A 16,790-nucleotide genomic window follows, 5' to 3' on the forward strand; every position below is an offset into this window, starting at 1 on the left:
GGGGGATATATCACTCACGGTAGGAGCCGTCCTGTATATACAGTATATAGGGGGATACGCGGTATACAGGGGGATATATCACTCACGGTAGGAGCCGTCATGTATATACAGTATATAAGGGGATACGCGGTATAGAGGGGGATATATCACTCACGGTAGGAGCCGTCCTGTATATACAGTATATAGGGGGATACGCGGTATACAGGGGGATATATCACTCACGGTAGGAGGCGTCCTGTATATACAGTATATAGGGGGATACGCGGTATACAGGGGGATATATCACTCACGGTAGGAGCCGTCCTGTATATACAGTATATAGGGGGATACGCGGTATACAGGGGGATATATCACTCACGGTAGGAGCCGTCCTGTATATACAGTATATAGGGGGATACACGGTATACAGGGGGATATATCACTCACGGTAGGAGCCGTCCTGTATATACAGTATATAGGGGGATACGCGGTATACAGGGGGATATATCACTCACGGTAGGAACCGTCCTGTATATACAGTATATAGGGGGATACGCGGTATACAGGGGGATATATCACTCACGGTAGGAGCCGTCCTGTATATACAGTATATAGGGGGATACGCGGTATAGAGGGGGATATATCACTCACGGTAGGAGCCGTCCTGTATATACAGTATATAGGGGGATACGCGGTATAGAGGGGGATATATCACTCACGGTAGGAGCCGTCCTGTATATACAGTATATAGAGGGATACGCGGTACAGAGGGGTGTATATCACTCACGGTAGGAGCCGTCCTGTATATACAGTATATAGGGGGATACGCGGTATACAGGGGTATATATCACTCACGGTAGGAGCCGATCTGTAAATAGGGGGATACGCGGTATACAGGGGTATATATCACTCACGGTAGTAGCCGTCCTGTATATAAAGTATACAGGGGGATACGCGGTATAGAGGGGGATATATCACTCACGGTAGGAGCCGTCCTGTATATACAGTATACAGGGGGATACGCGGTATACAGGGGGATATATCACTCACGGTAGGAGCCGTCCTGTATATACAGTATATAGGGGGATGCGCGGTATACAGGGGGATATATCACTCACGGTAGGAGCCGTCCTGTATATACAGTATATAGGGGGATGCGCGGTATACAGGGGGATATATCACTCACGGTAGGAGCCGTCCTGTATGTACAGTATATAGGGGGATGCGCGGTATACAGGGGGATATATCACTCACGGTAGGAGCCGTCCTGTATATACAGTATATAGGGGGATACGCGGTATACAGGGGGATATATCACTCGCGGTAGGAGCCGTCCTGTATATACAGTATATAGGGGGATACGCGGTATAGAGGGGGATATATCACTAGCGGTAGGAGCCGTCCTGTATATACAGTATATAGTGGGATACGCGGTATACAAGGGGATATATCACTCGCGGTAGGAGCCGTCCTGTATATACAGTATATAGGGGGATACGCGGTATACAGGGGGATATATCACTCACGGTAGGAGCCGTCCTGTATATACAGTATATAGGGGGATACGCGGTATACAGGGGGATATATCACTCACGGTAGGAGCCGTCCTGTATATACAGTATATAGGGGGATACGCAGTATAGAGGGGTATATATCACTCACGGTAGGAGCCGTCCTGTATATACAGTATATAGGGGGATACGCGGTATACAGGGGGATATATCACTCACGGTAGGAGTCGTCCTGTATATACAGTATATAGGGGGATACGCGGTATACAGGGGGATATATCAGTCACGGTAGGAGCCGTCCTGTATATACACTATATAGGGGGATACGCGGTATAGAGGGGGATATATCACTCACGGTAGGAGCCGTCCTGTATATACAGTATATAGGGGGATACGTGGTATAGAGGGGGATATATCACTCACGGTAGGAGCCGTCCTGTATATACAGTATATAGGGGGATACGCGGTATACAGGGGGATATATCACTCACGGTAGGAGCCGTCCTGTATATACAGTATATAGGGGGATACGCGGTATACAGGGGGATATATCACTCACGGTAGGAGCCGTCCTGTATATACAGTATATAGGGGGATACGCGGTATACAGGGGGATATATCAGTCACGGTAGGAGCCGTCCTGTATATACACTATATAGGGGGATACGCGGTATAGAGGGGGATATATCACTCACGGTAGGAGCCGTCCTGTATATACAGTATATAGGGGAATACGCGGTATAGAGGGGGATATATCACTCACGGTAGGAGCCGTCCTGTATATACAGTATATAGGGGGATACGCGGTATACAGGGGGATATATCACTCACGGTAGGAGCTGTCCTGTATATACAGTATATAGGGGGATACGCGGTATAGAGGGGGATATATCACTCACGGTAGGAGCCGTCCTGTATATACAGTATATAGGGGGATACGCGGTATAGAGGGGGATATATCACTCACGGTAGGAGCCGTCCTGTATATACAGTATATAGGGGGATACGCGGTATACAGGGGGATATATCACTCACGGTAGGAGCCGTCCTGTATATACAGTATATAGGGGGATACGCGGTATAGAGGGGGATATATCACTCACCGTAGGAGCCGTCCTGTATATACAGTATAAAGGGGGATACGCGGTATACAGGGGGATATATCACTCACGGTAGGAGCCGTCCTGTATATACAGTATATAGGGGGATACGCGGTATAGAGGGGGATATATCACTCACGGTAGGAGCCGTCCTGTATATACAGTATATAGGGGGATACGCGGTATACAGGGGGATATATCACTCACGGTAGGAGCCGTCCTGTATATACAGTATATAGGGGGATACGCGGTATACAGGGGGATATATCACTCACGGTAGGAGCCGTCCTGTATATACAGTATATAGGAGGATGCGCGGTATACAGGGGGATATATCACTCACGGTAGGAGCCGTCCTGTATATACAGTATATAGGGGGATGCGCGGTATACAGGGGGATATATCACTCACGGTAGGAGCAGTCCTGTATATACAGTATATAGGGGGATACGCGGTATACAGGGGGATATATCACTCACGGTAGGAGCCGTCCTGTATATACAGTATATAGGAGGATACGCGGTATACAGGGGGATATATCACTCACGGTAGGAGCCGTCCTGTATATACAGTATATAGGGGGATACGCGGTATACAGGGGGATATATCACTCACGGTAGGAGCCGTCCTGTATATACAGTATATAGGAGGATACGCGGTATACAGGGGGATATATCACTCACGGTAGGAGCCGTCCTGTATATACAGTATATAGGGGGATGCGCGGTATAGAGGGGGATATATCACTCACGGTAGGAGCCGTCCTGTATATACAGTATATAGGGGGATGCGCGTTATACAGGGGGATATATCACTCACGGTAGGAGCCGTCCTGTATATACAGTATATAGGGGGATACGCGGTATACAGGGGGATATATCACTCACGGTAGGAGCCGTCATGTATATACAGTATATAGGGGGATACGCGGTATAGAGGGGGATATATCACTCACGGTAGGAGCCGTCCTGTATATACAGTATATAGGGGGATACGCGGTATACAGGGGGATATATCACTCACGGTAGGAGCCGTCCTGTATATACAGTATATAGGGGGATACGCGGTATACAGGGGGATATATCACTCACGGTAGGAGCCGTCCTGTATATACAGTATATAGGGGGATACGCGGTATACAGGGGGATATATCACTCACGGTAGGAGACGTCCTGTATATACAGTATATAGGGGGATACGCGGTATACAGGGGGATATATCACTCACGGTAGGAGCCGTCCTGTATATACAGTATATAGGGGGATACGCGGTATACAGGGGGATATATCACTCACGGTAGGAACCGTCCTGTATATACAGTATATAGGGGGATACGCGGTATACAGGGGGATATATCACTCACGGTAGGAGCCGTCCTGTATATACAGTATATAGGGGGATACGCGGTATAGAGGGGGATATATCACTCACGGTAGGAGCCGTCCTGTATATACAGTATATAGAGGGATACGCGGTACAGAGGGGTGTATATCACTCACGGTAGGAGCCGTCCTGTATATACAGTATATAGGGGGATACGCGGTATACAGGGGTATATATCACTCACGGTAGGAGCCGATCTGTAAATAGGGGGATACGCGGTATACAGGGGTATATATCACTCACGGTAGTAGCCGTCCTGTATATAAAGTATACAGGGGGATACGCGGTATAGAGGGGGATATATCACTCACGGTAGGAGCCGTCCTGTATATACAGTATACAGGGGGATACGCGGTATACAGGGGGATATATCACTCACGGTAGGAGCCGTCCTGTATATACAGTATATAGGGGGATGCGCGGTATACAGGGGGATATATCACTCACGGTAGGAGCCGTCCTGTATATACAGTATATAGGGGGATGCGCGGTATACAGGGGGATATATCACTCACGGTAGGAGCCGTCCTGTATGTACAGTATATAGGGGGATGCGCGGTATACAGGGGGATATATCACTCACGGTAGGAGCCGTCCTGTATATACAGTATATAGGGGGATACGCGGTATACAGGGGGATATATCACTCGCGGTAGGAGCCGTCCTGTATATACAGTATATAGGGGGATACGCGGTATAGAGGGGGATATATCACTAGCGGTAGGAGCCGTCCTGTATATACAGTATATAGTGGGATACGCGGTATACAAGGGGATATATCACTCGCGGTAGGAGCCGTCCTGTATATACAGTATATAGGGGGATACGCGGTATACAGGGGGATATATCACTCACGGTAGGAGCCGTCCTGTATATACAGTATATAGGGGGATACGCGGTATACAGGGGGATATATCACTCACGGTAGGAGCCGTCCTGTATATACAGTATATAGGAGGATACGCGGTATACAGGGGGATATATCACTCACGGTAGGAGCCGTCCTGTATATACAGTATATAGGGGGATACGCGGTATAGAGGGGGATATATCACTCACGGTAGGAGCCGTCCTGTATATACAGTATATAGGGGGATACGCGGTATACAGGGGGATATATCACTCACGGTAGGAGCCGTCCTGTATATACAGTATATAGGGGGATACGCGGTATACAGGGGGATATATCACTCACGGTAGGAGCCGTCCTGTATATACAGTATATAGGGGGATACGCGGTATACAGGGGGATATCAGTCACGGTAGGAGCCGTCCTGTATATACACTATATAGGGGGATACGCGGTATAGAGGGGGATATATCACTCACGGTAGGAGCCGTCCTGTATATACAGTATATAGGGGAATACGCGGTATAGAGGGGGATATATCACTCACGGTAGGAGCCGTCCTGTATATACAGTATATAGGGGGATACGCGGTATACAGGGGGATATATCACTCACGGTAGGAGCCGTCCTGTATATACAGTATATAGGGGGATACGCGGTATACAGGGGGATATATCACTCACGGTAGGAGCCGTCCTGTATATACAGTATATAGGGGGATACGCGGTATAGAGGGGGATATATCACTCACGGTAGGAGCCGTCCTGTATATACAGTATATAGGGGGATACGCGGTATAGAGGGGGATATATCACTCACGGTAGGAGCCGTCCTGTATATACAGTATATAGGGGGATACGCGGTATACAGGGGGATATATCACTCACGGTAGGAGCCGTCCTGTATATACAGTATATAGGGGGATACGCGGTATAGAGGGGGATATATCACTCACCGTAGGAGCCGTCCTGTATATACAGTATAAAGGGGGATACGCGGTATACAGGGGGATATATCACTCACGGTAGGAGCCGTCCTGTATATACAGTATATAGGGGGATACGCGGTATAGAGGGGGATATATCACTCACGGTAGGAGCCGTCCTGTATATACAGTATATAGGGGGATACGCGGTATACAGGGGGATATATCACTCACGGTAGGAGCCGTCCTGTATATACAGTATATAGGGGGATATGCGGTATACAGGGGGATATATCACTCACGGTAGGAGCCGTCCTGTATATACAGTATATAGGAGGATGCGCGGTATACAGGGGGATATATCACTCACGGTAGGAGCCGTCCTGTATATACAGTATATAGGGGGATGCGCGGTATACAGGGGGATATATCACTCACGGTAGGAGCAGTCCTGTATATACAGTATATAGGGGGATACGCGGTATACAGGGGGATATATCACTCACGGTAGGAGCCGTCCTGTATATACAGTATATAGGAGGATACGCGGTATACAGGGGGATATATCACTCACGGTAGGAGCCGTCCTGTATATACAGTATATAGGGGGATGCGCGGTATAGAGGGGGATATATCACTCACGGTAGGAGCCGTCCTGTATATACAGTATATAGGGGGATGCGCGGTATACAGGGGGATATATCACTCACGGTAGGAGCCGTCCTGTATATACAGTATATAGGGGGATACGCGGTATACAGGGGGATATATCACTCACGGTAGGAGCCGTCATGTATATACAGTATATACGGGGATACGCGGTATAGAGGGGGATATATCACTCACGGTAGGAGCCGTCCTGTATATACAGTATATAGGGGGATACGCGGTATACAGGGGGATATATCACTCACGGTAGGAGCCGTCCTGTATATACAGTATATAGGGGGATACGCGGTATACAGGGGGATATATCACTCACGGTAGGAGCCGTCCTGTATATACAGTATATAGGGGGATACGCGGTATACAGGGGGATATATCACTCACGGTAGGAGCCGTCCTGTATATACAGTATATAGGGGGATACGCGGTATACAGGGGGATATATCACTCACGGTAGGAGCCGTCCTGTATATACAGTATATAGGGGGATACGCGGTATACAGGGGGATATATCACTCACGGTAGGAACCGTCCTGTATATACAGTATATAGGGGGATACGCGGTATACAGGGGGATATATCACTCACGGTAGGAGCCGTCCTGTATATACAGTATATAGGGGGATACGCGGTATAGAGGGGGATATATCACTCACGGTAGGAGCCGTCCTGTATATACAGTATATAGAGGGATAAGCGGTACAGAGGGGTGTATATCACTCACGGTAGGAGCCGTCCTGTATATACAGTATATAGGGGGATACGCGGTATACAGGGGTATATATCACTCACGGTAGGAGCCGATCTGTAAATAGGGGGATACGCGGTATACAGGGGTATATATCACTCACGGTAGTAGCCGTCCTGTATATAAAGTATACAGGGGGATACGCGGTATAGAGGGGGATATATCACTCACGGTAGGAGCCGTCCTGTATATACAGTATACAGGGGGATACGCGGTATACAGGGGGATATATCACTCACGGTAGGAGCCGTCCTGTATATACAGTATATAGGGGGATGCGCGGTATACAGGGGGATATATCACTCACGGTAGGAGCCGTCCTGTATATACAGTATATAGGGGGATGCGCGGTATACAGGGGGATATATCACTCACGGTAGGAGCCGTCCTGTATGTACAGTATATAGGGGGATGCGCGGTATACAGGGGGATATATCACTCACGGTAGGAGCCGTCCTGTATATACAGTATATAGGGGGATACGCGGTATACAGGGGGATATATCACTCGCGGTAGGAGCCGTCCTGTATATACAGTATATAGGGGGATACGCGGTATAGAGGGGGATATATCACTAGCGGTAGGAGCCGTCCTGTATATACAGTATATAGTGGGATACGCGGTATACAAGGGGATATATCACTCGCGGTAGGAGCCGTCCTGTATATACAGTATATAGGGGGATACGCGGTATACAGGGGGATATATCACTCACGGTAGGAGCCGTCCTGTATATACAGTATATAGGGGGATACGCGGTATACAGGGGGATATATCACTCACGGTAGGAGCCGTCCTGTATATACAGTATATAGGAGGATACGCGGTATACAGGGGGATATATCACTCACGGTAGGAGCCGTCCTGTATATACAGTATATAGGGGGATACGTGGTATAGAGGGGGATATATCACTCACGGTAGGAGCCGTCCTGTATATACAGTATATAGGGGGATACGCGGTATACAGGGGGATATATCACTCACGGTAGGAGCCGTCCTGTATATACAGTATATAGGGGGATACGCGGTATACAGGGGGATATATCACTCACGGTAGGAGCCGTCCTGTATATACAGTATATAGGGGGATACGCGGTATACAGGGGGATATATCAGTCACGGTAGGAGCCGTCCTGTATATACACTATATAGGGGGATACGCGGTATAGAGGGGGATATATCACTCACGGTAGGAGCCGTCCTGTATATACAGTATATAGGGGAATACGCGGTATAGAGGGGGATATATCACTCACGGTAGGAGCCGTCCTGTATATACAGTATATAGGGGGATACGCGGTATACAGGGGGATATATCACTCACGGTAGGAGCCGTCCTGTATATACAGTATATAGGGGGATACGCGGTATACAGGGGGATATATCACTCACGGTAGGAGCCGTCCTGTATATACAGTATATAGGGGGATACGCGGTATAGAGGGGGATATATCACTCACGGTAGGAGCCGTCCTGTATATACAGTATATAGGGGGATACGCGGTATAGAGGGGGATATATCACTCACGGTAGGAGCCGTCCTGTATATACAGTATATAGGGGGATACGCGGTATACAGGGGGATATATCACTCACGGTAGGAGCCGTCCTGTATATACAGTATATAGGGGGATACGCGGTATAGAGGGGGATATATCACTCACGGTAGGAGCCGTCCTGTATATACAGTATAAAGGGGGATACGCGGTATACAGGGGGATATATCACTCACGGTAGGAGCCGTCCTGTATATAGGGGGATACGCGGTATAGAGGGGGATATATCACTCACGGTAGGAGCCGTCATGTATATACAGTATATAGGGGGATACGCGGTATAGAGGGGGATATATCACTCACGGTAGGAGCCGTCCTGTATATACAGTATATAGGGGGATACGCGGTATACAGGGGGATATATCACTCACGGTAGGAGCCGTCCTGTATATACAGTATATAGGGGGATACGCGGTATACAGGGGGATATATCACTCACGGTAGGAGCCGTCCTGTATATACAGTATATAGGGGGATACGCGGTATACAGGGGGATATATCACTCACGGTAGGAACCGTCCTGTATATACAGTATATAGGGGGATACGCGGTATACAGGGGGATATATCACTCACGGTAGGAGCCGTCCTGTATATACAGTATATAGGGGGATACGCGGTATAGAGGGGGATATATCACTCACGGTAGGAGCCGTCCTGTATATACAGTATATAGAGGGATACGCGGTACAGAGGGGTGTATATCACTCACGGTAGGAGCCGTCCTGTATATACAGTATATAGGGGGATACGCGGTATACAGGGGTATATATCACTCACGGTAGGAGCCGATCTGTAAATAGGGGGATACGCGGTATACAGGGGTATATATCACTCACGGTAGTAGCCGTCCTGTATATAAAGTATACAGGGGGATACGCGGTATAGAGGGGGATATATCACTCACGGTAGGAGCCGTCCTGTATATACAGTATACAGGGGGATACGCGGTATACAGGGGGATATATCACTCACGGTAGGAGCCGTCCTGTATATACAGTATATAGGGGGATGCGCGGTATACAGGGGGATATATCACTCACGGTAGGAGCCGTCCTGTATATACAGTATATAGGGGGATGCGCGGTATACAGGGGGATATATCACTCACGGTAGGAGCCGTCCTGTATGTACAGTATATAGGGGGATGCGCGGTATACAGGGGGATATATCACTCACGGTAGGAGCCGTCCTGTATATACAGTATATAGGGGGATACGCGGTATACAGGGGGATATATCACTCGCGGTAGGAGCCGTCCTGTATATACAGTATATAGGGGGATACGCGGTATAGAGGGGGATATATCACTAGCGGTAGGAGCCGTCCTGTATATACAGTATATAGTGGGATACGCGGTATACAAGGGGATATATCACTCGCGGTAGGAGCCGTCCTGTATATACAGTATATAGGGGGATACGCGGTATACAGGGGGATATATCACTCACGGTAGGAGCCGTCCTGTATATACAGTATATAGGGGGATACGCGGTATACAGGGGGATATATCACTCACGGTAGGAGCCGTCCTGTATATACAGTATATAGGAGGATACGCGGTATACAGGGGGATATATCACTCACGGTAGGAGCCGTCCTGTATATACAGTATATAGGGGGATACGTGGTATAGAGGGGGATATATCACTCACGGTAGGAGCCGTCCTGTATATACAGTATATAGGGGGATACGCAGTATACAGGGGGATATATCACTCACGGTAGGAGCCGTCCTGTATATACAGTATATAGGGGGATACGCGGTATACAGGGGGATATATCACTCACGGTAGGAGTCGTCCTGTATATACAGTATATAGGGGGATACGCGGTATAGAGGGGTATATATCACTCACGGTAGGAGCCGTCCTGTATATACAGTATATAGGGGGATACGCGGTATAGAGGGGTATATATCACTCACGGTAGGAGCCGTCCTGTATATACAGTATATAGGGGGATACGCGGTATACAGGGGGATATATCACTCACGGTAGGAGTCGTCCTGTATATACAGTATATAGGGGGATACGCGGTATACAGGGGGATATATCAGTCACGGTAGGAGCCGTCCTGTATATACACTATATAGGGGGATACGCGGTATAGAGGGGGATATATCACTCACGGTAGGAGCCGTCCTGTATATACAGTATATAGGGGGATACGTGGTATAGAGGGGGATATATCACTCACGGTAGGAGCCGTCCTGTATATACAGTATATAGGGGGATACGCGGTATACAGGGGGATATATCACTCACGGTAGGAGCCGTCCTGTATATACAGTATATAGGGGGATACGCGGTATACAGGGGGATATATCACTCACGGTAGGAGCCGTCCTGTATATACAGTATATAGGGGGATACGCGGTATACAGGGGGATATATCAGTCACGGTAGGAGCCGTCCTGTATATACACTATATAGGGGGATACGCGGTATAGAGGGGGATATATCACTCACGGTAGGAGCCATCCTGTATATACAGTATATAGGGGAATACGCGGTATAGAGGGGGATATATCACTCACGGTAGGAGCCGTCCTGTATATACAGTATATAGGGGGATACGCGGTATACAGGGGGATATATCACTCACGGTAGGAGCTGTACTGTATATACAGTATATAGGGGGATACGCGGTATAGAGGGGGATATATCACTCACGGTAGGAGCCGTCCTGTATATACAGTATATAGGGGGATACGCGGTATAGAGGGGGATATATCACTCACGGTAGGAGCCGTCCTGTATATACAGTATATAGGGGGATACGCGGTATACAGGGGGATATATCACTCACGGTAGGAGCCGTCCTGTATATACAGTATATAGGGGGATACGCGGTATAGAGGGGGATATATCACTCACGGTAGGAGCCGTCCTGTATATACAGTATAAAGGGGGATACGCGGTATACAGGGGGATATATCACTCACGGTAGGAGCCGTCCTGTATATACAGTATATAGGAGGATACGCGGTATACAGGGGGATATATCACTCACGGTAGGAGCCGTCCTGTATATACAGTATATAGGGGGATACGCGGTATAGAGGGGGATATATCACTCACGGTAGGAGCCGTCCTGTATATACAGTATATAGGGGGATACGCGGTATACAGGGGGATATATCACTCACGGTAGGAGCCGTCCTGTATATACACTATATAGGGGGATACGCGGTATACAGGGGGATATATCACTCACGGTAGGAGCCGTCCTGTATATACAGTATATAGGAGGATACGCGGTATACAGGGGGATATATCACTCACGGTAGGAGCCGTCCTGTATATACAGTATATAGGGGGATGCGCGGTATACAGGGGGATATATCACTCACGGTAGGAGCAGTCCTGTATATACAGTATATAGGGGGATACGCGGTATACAGGGGGATATATCACTCACGGTAGGAGCCGTCCTGTATATACAGTATATAGGAGGATACGCGGTATACAGGGGGATATATCACTCACGGTAGGAGCCGTCCTGTATATACAGTATATAGGGGGATACGCGGTATACAGGGGGATATATCACTCACGGTAGGAGCCGTCCTGTATATACAGTATATAGGAGGATACGCGGTATACAGGGGGATATATCACTCACGGTAGGAGCCGTCCTGTATATACAGTATATAGGGGGATGCGCGGTATAGAGGGGGATATATCACTCACGGTAGGAGCCGTCCTGTATATACAGTATATAGGGGGATGCGCGGTATACAGGGGGATATATCACTCACGGTAGGAGCCGTCCTGTATATACAGTATATAGGGGGATACGCGGTATACAGGGGGATATATCACTCACGGTAGGAGCCGTCATGTATATACAGTATATAGGGGGATACGCGGTATAGAGGGGGATATATCACTCACGGTAGGAGCCGTCCTGTATATACAGTATATAGGGGGATACGCGGTATACAGGGGGATATATCACTCACGGTAGGAGCCGTCCTGTATATACAGTATATAGGGGGATACGCGGTATACAGGGGGATATATCACTCACGGTAGGAGCCGTCCTGTATATACAGTATATAGGGGGATACGCGGTATACAGGGGGATATATCAATCACGGTAGGAGCCGTCCTGTATATACAGTATATAGGGGGATACACGGTATACAGGGGGATATATCACTCACGGTAGGAGCCGTCCTGTATATACAGTATATAGGGGGATACGCGGTATACAGGGGGATATATCACTCACGGTAGGAACCGTCCTGTATATACAGTATATAGGGGGATACGCGGTATACAGGGGGATATATCACTCACGGTAGGAGCCGTCCTGTATATACAGTATATAGGGGGATACGCGGTATAGAGGGGGATATATCACTCACGGTAGGAGCCGTCCTGTATATACAGTATATAGGGGGATACGCGGTATACAGGGGGATATATCACTCACGGTAGGAGCCGTCCTGTATATACAGTATATAGGGGGATACGCGGTATACAGGGGGATATATCACTCACGGTAGGAGCCGTCCTGTATATACAGTATATAGGGGGATGCGCGGTATACATGGGGACATATCACTCACGGTAGGAGCTGTCCTGTATATACAGTATATAGGGGGATACGCGGTATACAGGGGGATTTATCACTCACGGTAGGAGCCGTCCTGTATATACAGTATATAGGGGGATACGCGGTATACAGGGGGATATATCACTCACGGTAGGAGCAGTCCTGTATATACAGTATATAGGGGGATACGCGGTATACAGGGGGATATATCACTCACGGTAGGAGCCGTCCTGTATATACAGTATATAGGGGGATACGCGGTATACAGGGGGATATATCACTCACGGTAGGAGCCGTCCTGTATATACAGTATATAGGGGGATACGCGGTATAGAGGGGGATATATCACTCACGGTAGGAGCCGTCCTGTATATACAGTATATAGGGGGATACGCGGTATACATGGGGACATATCACTCACGGTAGGAGCCGTCCTGTATATACAGTATATAGGGGGATACGCGGTATACAGGGGGATATATCACTCACGGTAGGAGCCGTCCTGTATATACAGTATATAGGGGGATACGCGGTATACAGGGGGATATATCACTCACGGTAGGAGCCGTCCTGTGTATACAGTATATAGGGGGATACGCGGTATAGAGGGGGATATATCATTCACGGTAGGAGCCGTCCTGTATATACAGTATATAGGGGGATACGCGGTATACAGGGGGATATATCACTCACGGTAGGAGCCGTTCTGTATATACAGTATATAGGGGGATACGCGGTATACAGGGGGATATATCACTCACGGTAGGAGCCGTCCTGTATATACAGTATATAGGGGGATACGCGGTATAGAGGGGGATATATCACTCACGGTAGGAGCCGTCCTGTATATACAGTATATAGGGGGATACGCGGTATAGAGGGGGATATATCACTCACGGTAGGAGCCGTCCTGTATATACAGTATATAGGGGGATACGCGGTATACAGGGGGATATATCACTCACGGTAGGAGCCGTCCTGTATATACAGTATATAGGAGGATACGCGGTATACAGGGGGATATATCACTCACGGTAGGAGCCGTCCTGTATATACAGTATATAGGGGGATACGCGGTATACAGGGGTATATATCACTCACGGTAGGAGCCGTCCTGTATATACAGTATATAGGGGGATACGCGGTATACAGGGGGATATATCACTCACGGTAGGAGCCGTCCTGTATATACAGTATATAGGGGGATACGCTGTATACAGGGGGATATATCACTCACGGTAGGAGCCGTCCTGTATATACAGTATATAGGGGGATACGCGGTATACAGGGGGATATATCACTCACGGTAGGAGCCGTCCTGTATATACAGTATATAGGGGGATACACGGTATACAGGGGGATATATCACTCACGGTAGGAGCCGTCCTGTATATACAGTATATAGGGGGATACACGGTATACAGGGGGATATATCACTCACGGTAGGAGCCGTCCTGTATATACAGTATATAGGGGGATACACGGTATACAGGGGGATATATCACTCACGGTAGGAGCCGTCCTGTATATACAGTATATAGGGGGATACGCGGTATACAGGGGGATATATCACTCACGGTAGGAGCCGTCCTGTATATACAGTATATAGGGGGATACGCGGTATACAGGGGGATATATCACTCACGGTAGGAGCCGTCCTGTATATACAGTATATAGGGGGATACACGGCATACAGGGGGATATATCACTCACGGTAGGAGCCGTCCTGTATATACAGTATATAGGGGGATACGCGGTATAGAGGGGGATATATCACTCACGGTAGGAGCCGTCCTGTATATACAGTATATAGGGGGATACGCGGTATAGAGGGGGATATATCACTCACGGTAGGAGCCGTCCTGTATATACAGTATATAGGGGGATACGCGGTATACAGGGGGATATATCACTCACGGTAGGAGCCGTCCTGTATATACAGTATATAGGGGGATACGCGGTATACAGGGGGATATATCACTCACGGTAGGAGCCGTCCTGTATATACAGTATATAGGGGGATACGCGGTATACAGGGGGATATATCACTCACGGTAGGAGCCGTCCTGTATATACAGTATATAGGGGGATACGCGGTATACAGGGGGATATATCACTCACGGTAGGAGCCGTCCTGTATATACAGTATATAGGGGGATACGCGGTATACAGGGGGATATATCACTCACGGTAGGAGCCGTCCTGTATATACAGTATATAGGGGGATACGCGGTATACAGGGGGATATATCACTCACGGTAGGAGCCGTCCTGTGTATACAGTATATAGGGGGATACGCGGTATACAGGGGGATATATCACTCACGGTAGGAGCCGTCCTGTATATACAGTATATAGGGGGATACGCGGTATACAGGGGGATATATCACTCGCAGTAGGAGCCGTCCTGTATATACAGTATATAGGGGGATACGCGGTATAGAGGGGGATATATCACTCACGGTAGGAGCCGTCCTGTATATACAGTATATAGGGGGATACGCGGTATAGAGGGGGATATATCACTCACGGTAGGAGCCGTCCTGTATATACAGTATATAGGGGGATACGCGGTATAGAGGGGGATATATCACTCACGGTAGGAGCCGTCCTGTATATACAGTATATAGGGGGATACGCGGTATAGAGGGGGATATATCACTCACGGTAGGAGCCGTCCTGTATATACAGTATATAGGGGGATACGCGGTATACAGGGGGATATATCACTCACGGTAGGAGCCGTCCTGTATATACAGTATATAGGGGGATACGCGGTATACAGGGGGATATATCACTCACGGTAGGAGCCGTCCTGTATATACAGTATATAGGGGGATACGCGGTATACAGGGGGATATATCACTCACGGTAGGAGCCGTCCTGTATATACAGTATATAGGGGGATACGCGGTATACAGGGGGATAGATCACTCACGGTAGGAGCCGTCCTGCCTCTTGCACGAGTACGTGGCTCCGATCTGCACGATCACATCTTCCTCCACGTCCCCGTCGTCTCCATCTCCGCCCTCGTCGTCTTCCTCCTCGTCCATGGCCTCCTCGTTGTCCGCCTCGTCCCCGGCCAGGACGTCTTTCTTCTCCAGCTCGGAGACATCGGGTTGTGCTGTGGCGGCCATGGCTGGGGGCTGCGGTACCGGAGAGCGGGGGGCCTGGACACCGTCGTTACCTCACACAGAGGAGGGGGGGCCTGAGCACAGATGCTGGACTGCGCGCCCGATTCTACAGTGCGAACTGCGCATGCGCCTTTCCCAAGCACGTAACGCGTCTTCCGGTTTGTAGGACAATAGTATGGCGGCCTCCGGCCCCGCACGTGGGAGCCACCTGAGCCACCAGCAGAGGGCGCTGCGCACCGGGGGAGGAGCAGGCGGCAGAGCAGCACTCGGCGCATAGATCTGTAGGCCCAGGCGGATGTGCAGCCTCATCTGTGCACACAGGGACTCTATCACCTCAGCCCTGCACCAGACGGAAGCCAGCTGCGGCCTAA

The 16,790-nt window shown here is 48.9% G+C and overlaps 1 protein-coding gene across 1 annotated transcript in view; it reads right to left on the bottom strand.

Annotated features, from left to right (window-relative positions):
- The window catches only part of LOC141050810 (nuclear factor 7, brain-like), a 35,986-nt gene extending 19,436 nt beyond the window's left edge, over positions 1–16,550 (bottom strand). Inside the window, exon 1 of the mRNA XM_073547478.1 lies at positions 16,224–16,550. Within this exon, the coding sequence (XP_073403579.1) occupies positions 16,224–16,422 (199 nt within the window). The 5' untranslated portion in view covers positions 16,423–16,550. The remainder of the gene's footprint in view (positions 1–16,223) is intronic.
- Between the last annotated feature and the right edge of the window lie 240 nt (positions 16,551–16,790).

Source organism: Dendrobates tinctorius, unplaced genomic scaffold (assembly GCF_039654945.1).
Source record: "Dendrobates tinctorius isolate UK_male_01 unplaced genomic scaffold, ASM3965494v1 ptg000152l, whole genome shotgun sequence".
Taxonomy (NCBI): domain Eukaryota; kingdom Metazoa; phylum Chordata; class Amphibia; order Anura; family Dendrobatidae; genus Dendrobates; species Dendrobates tinctorius.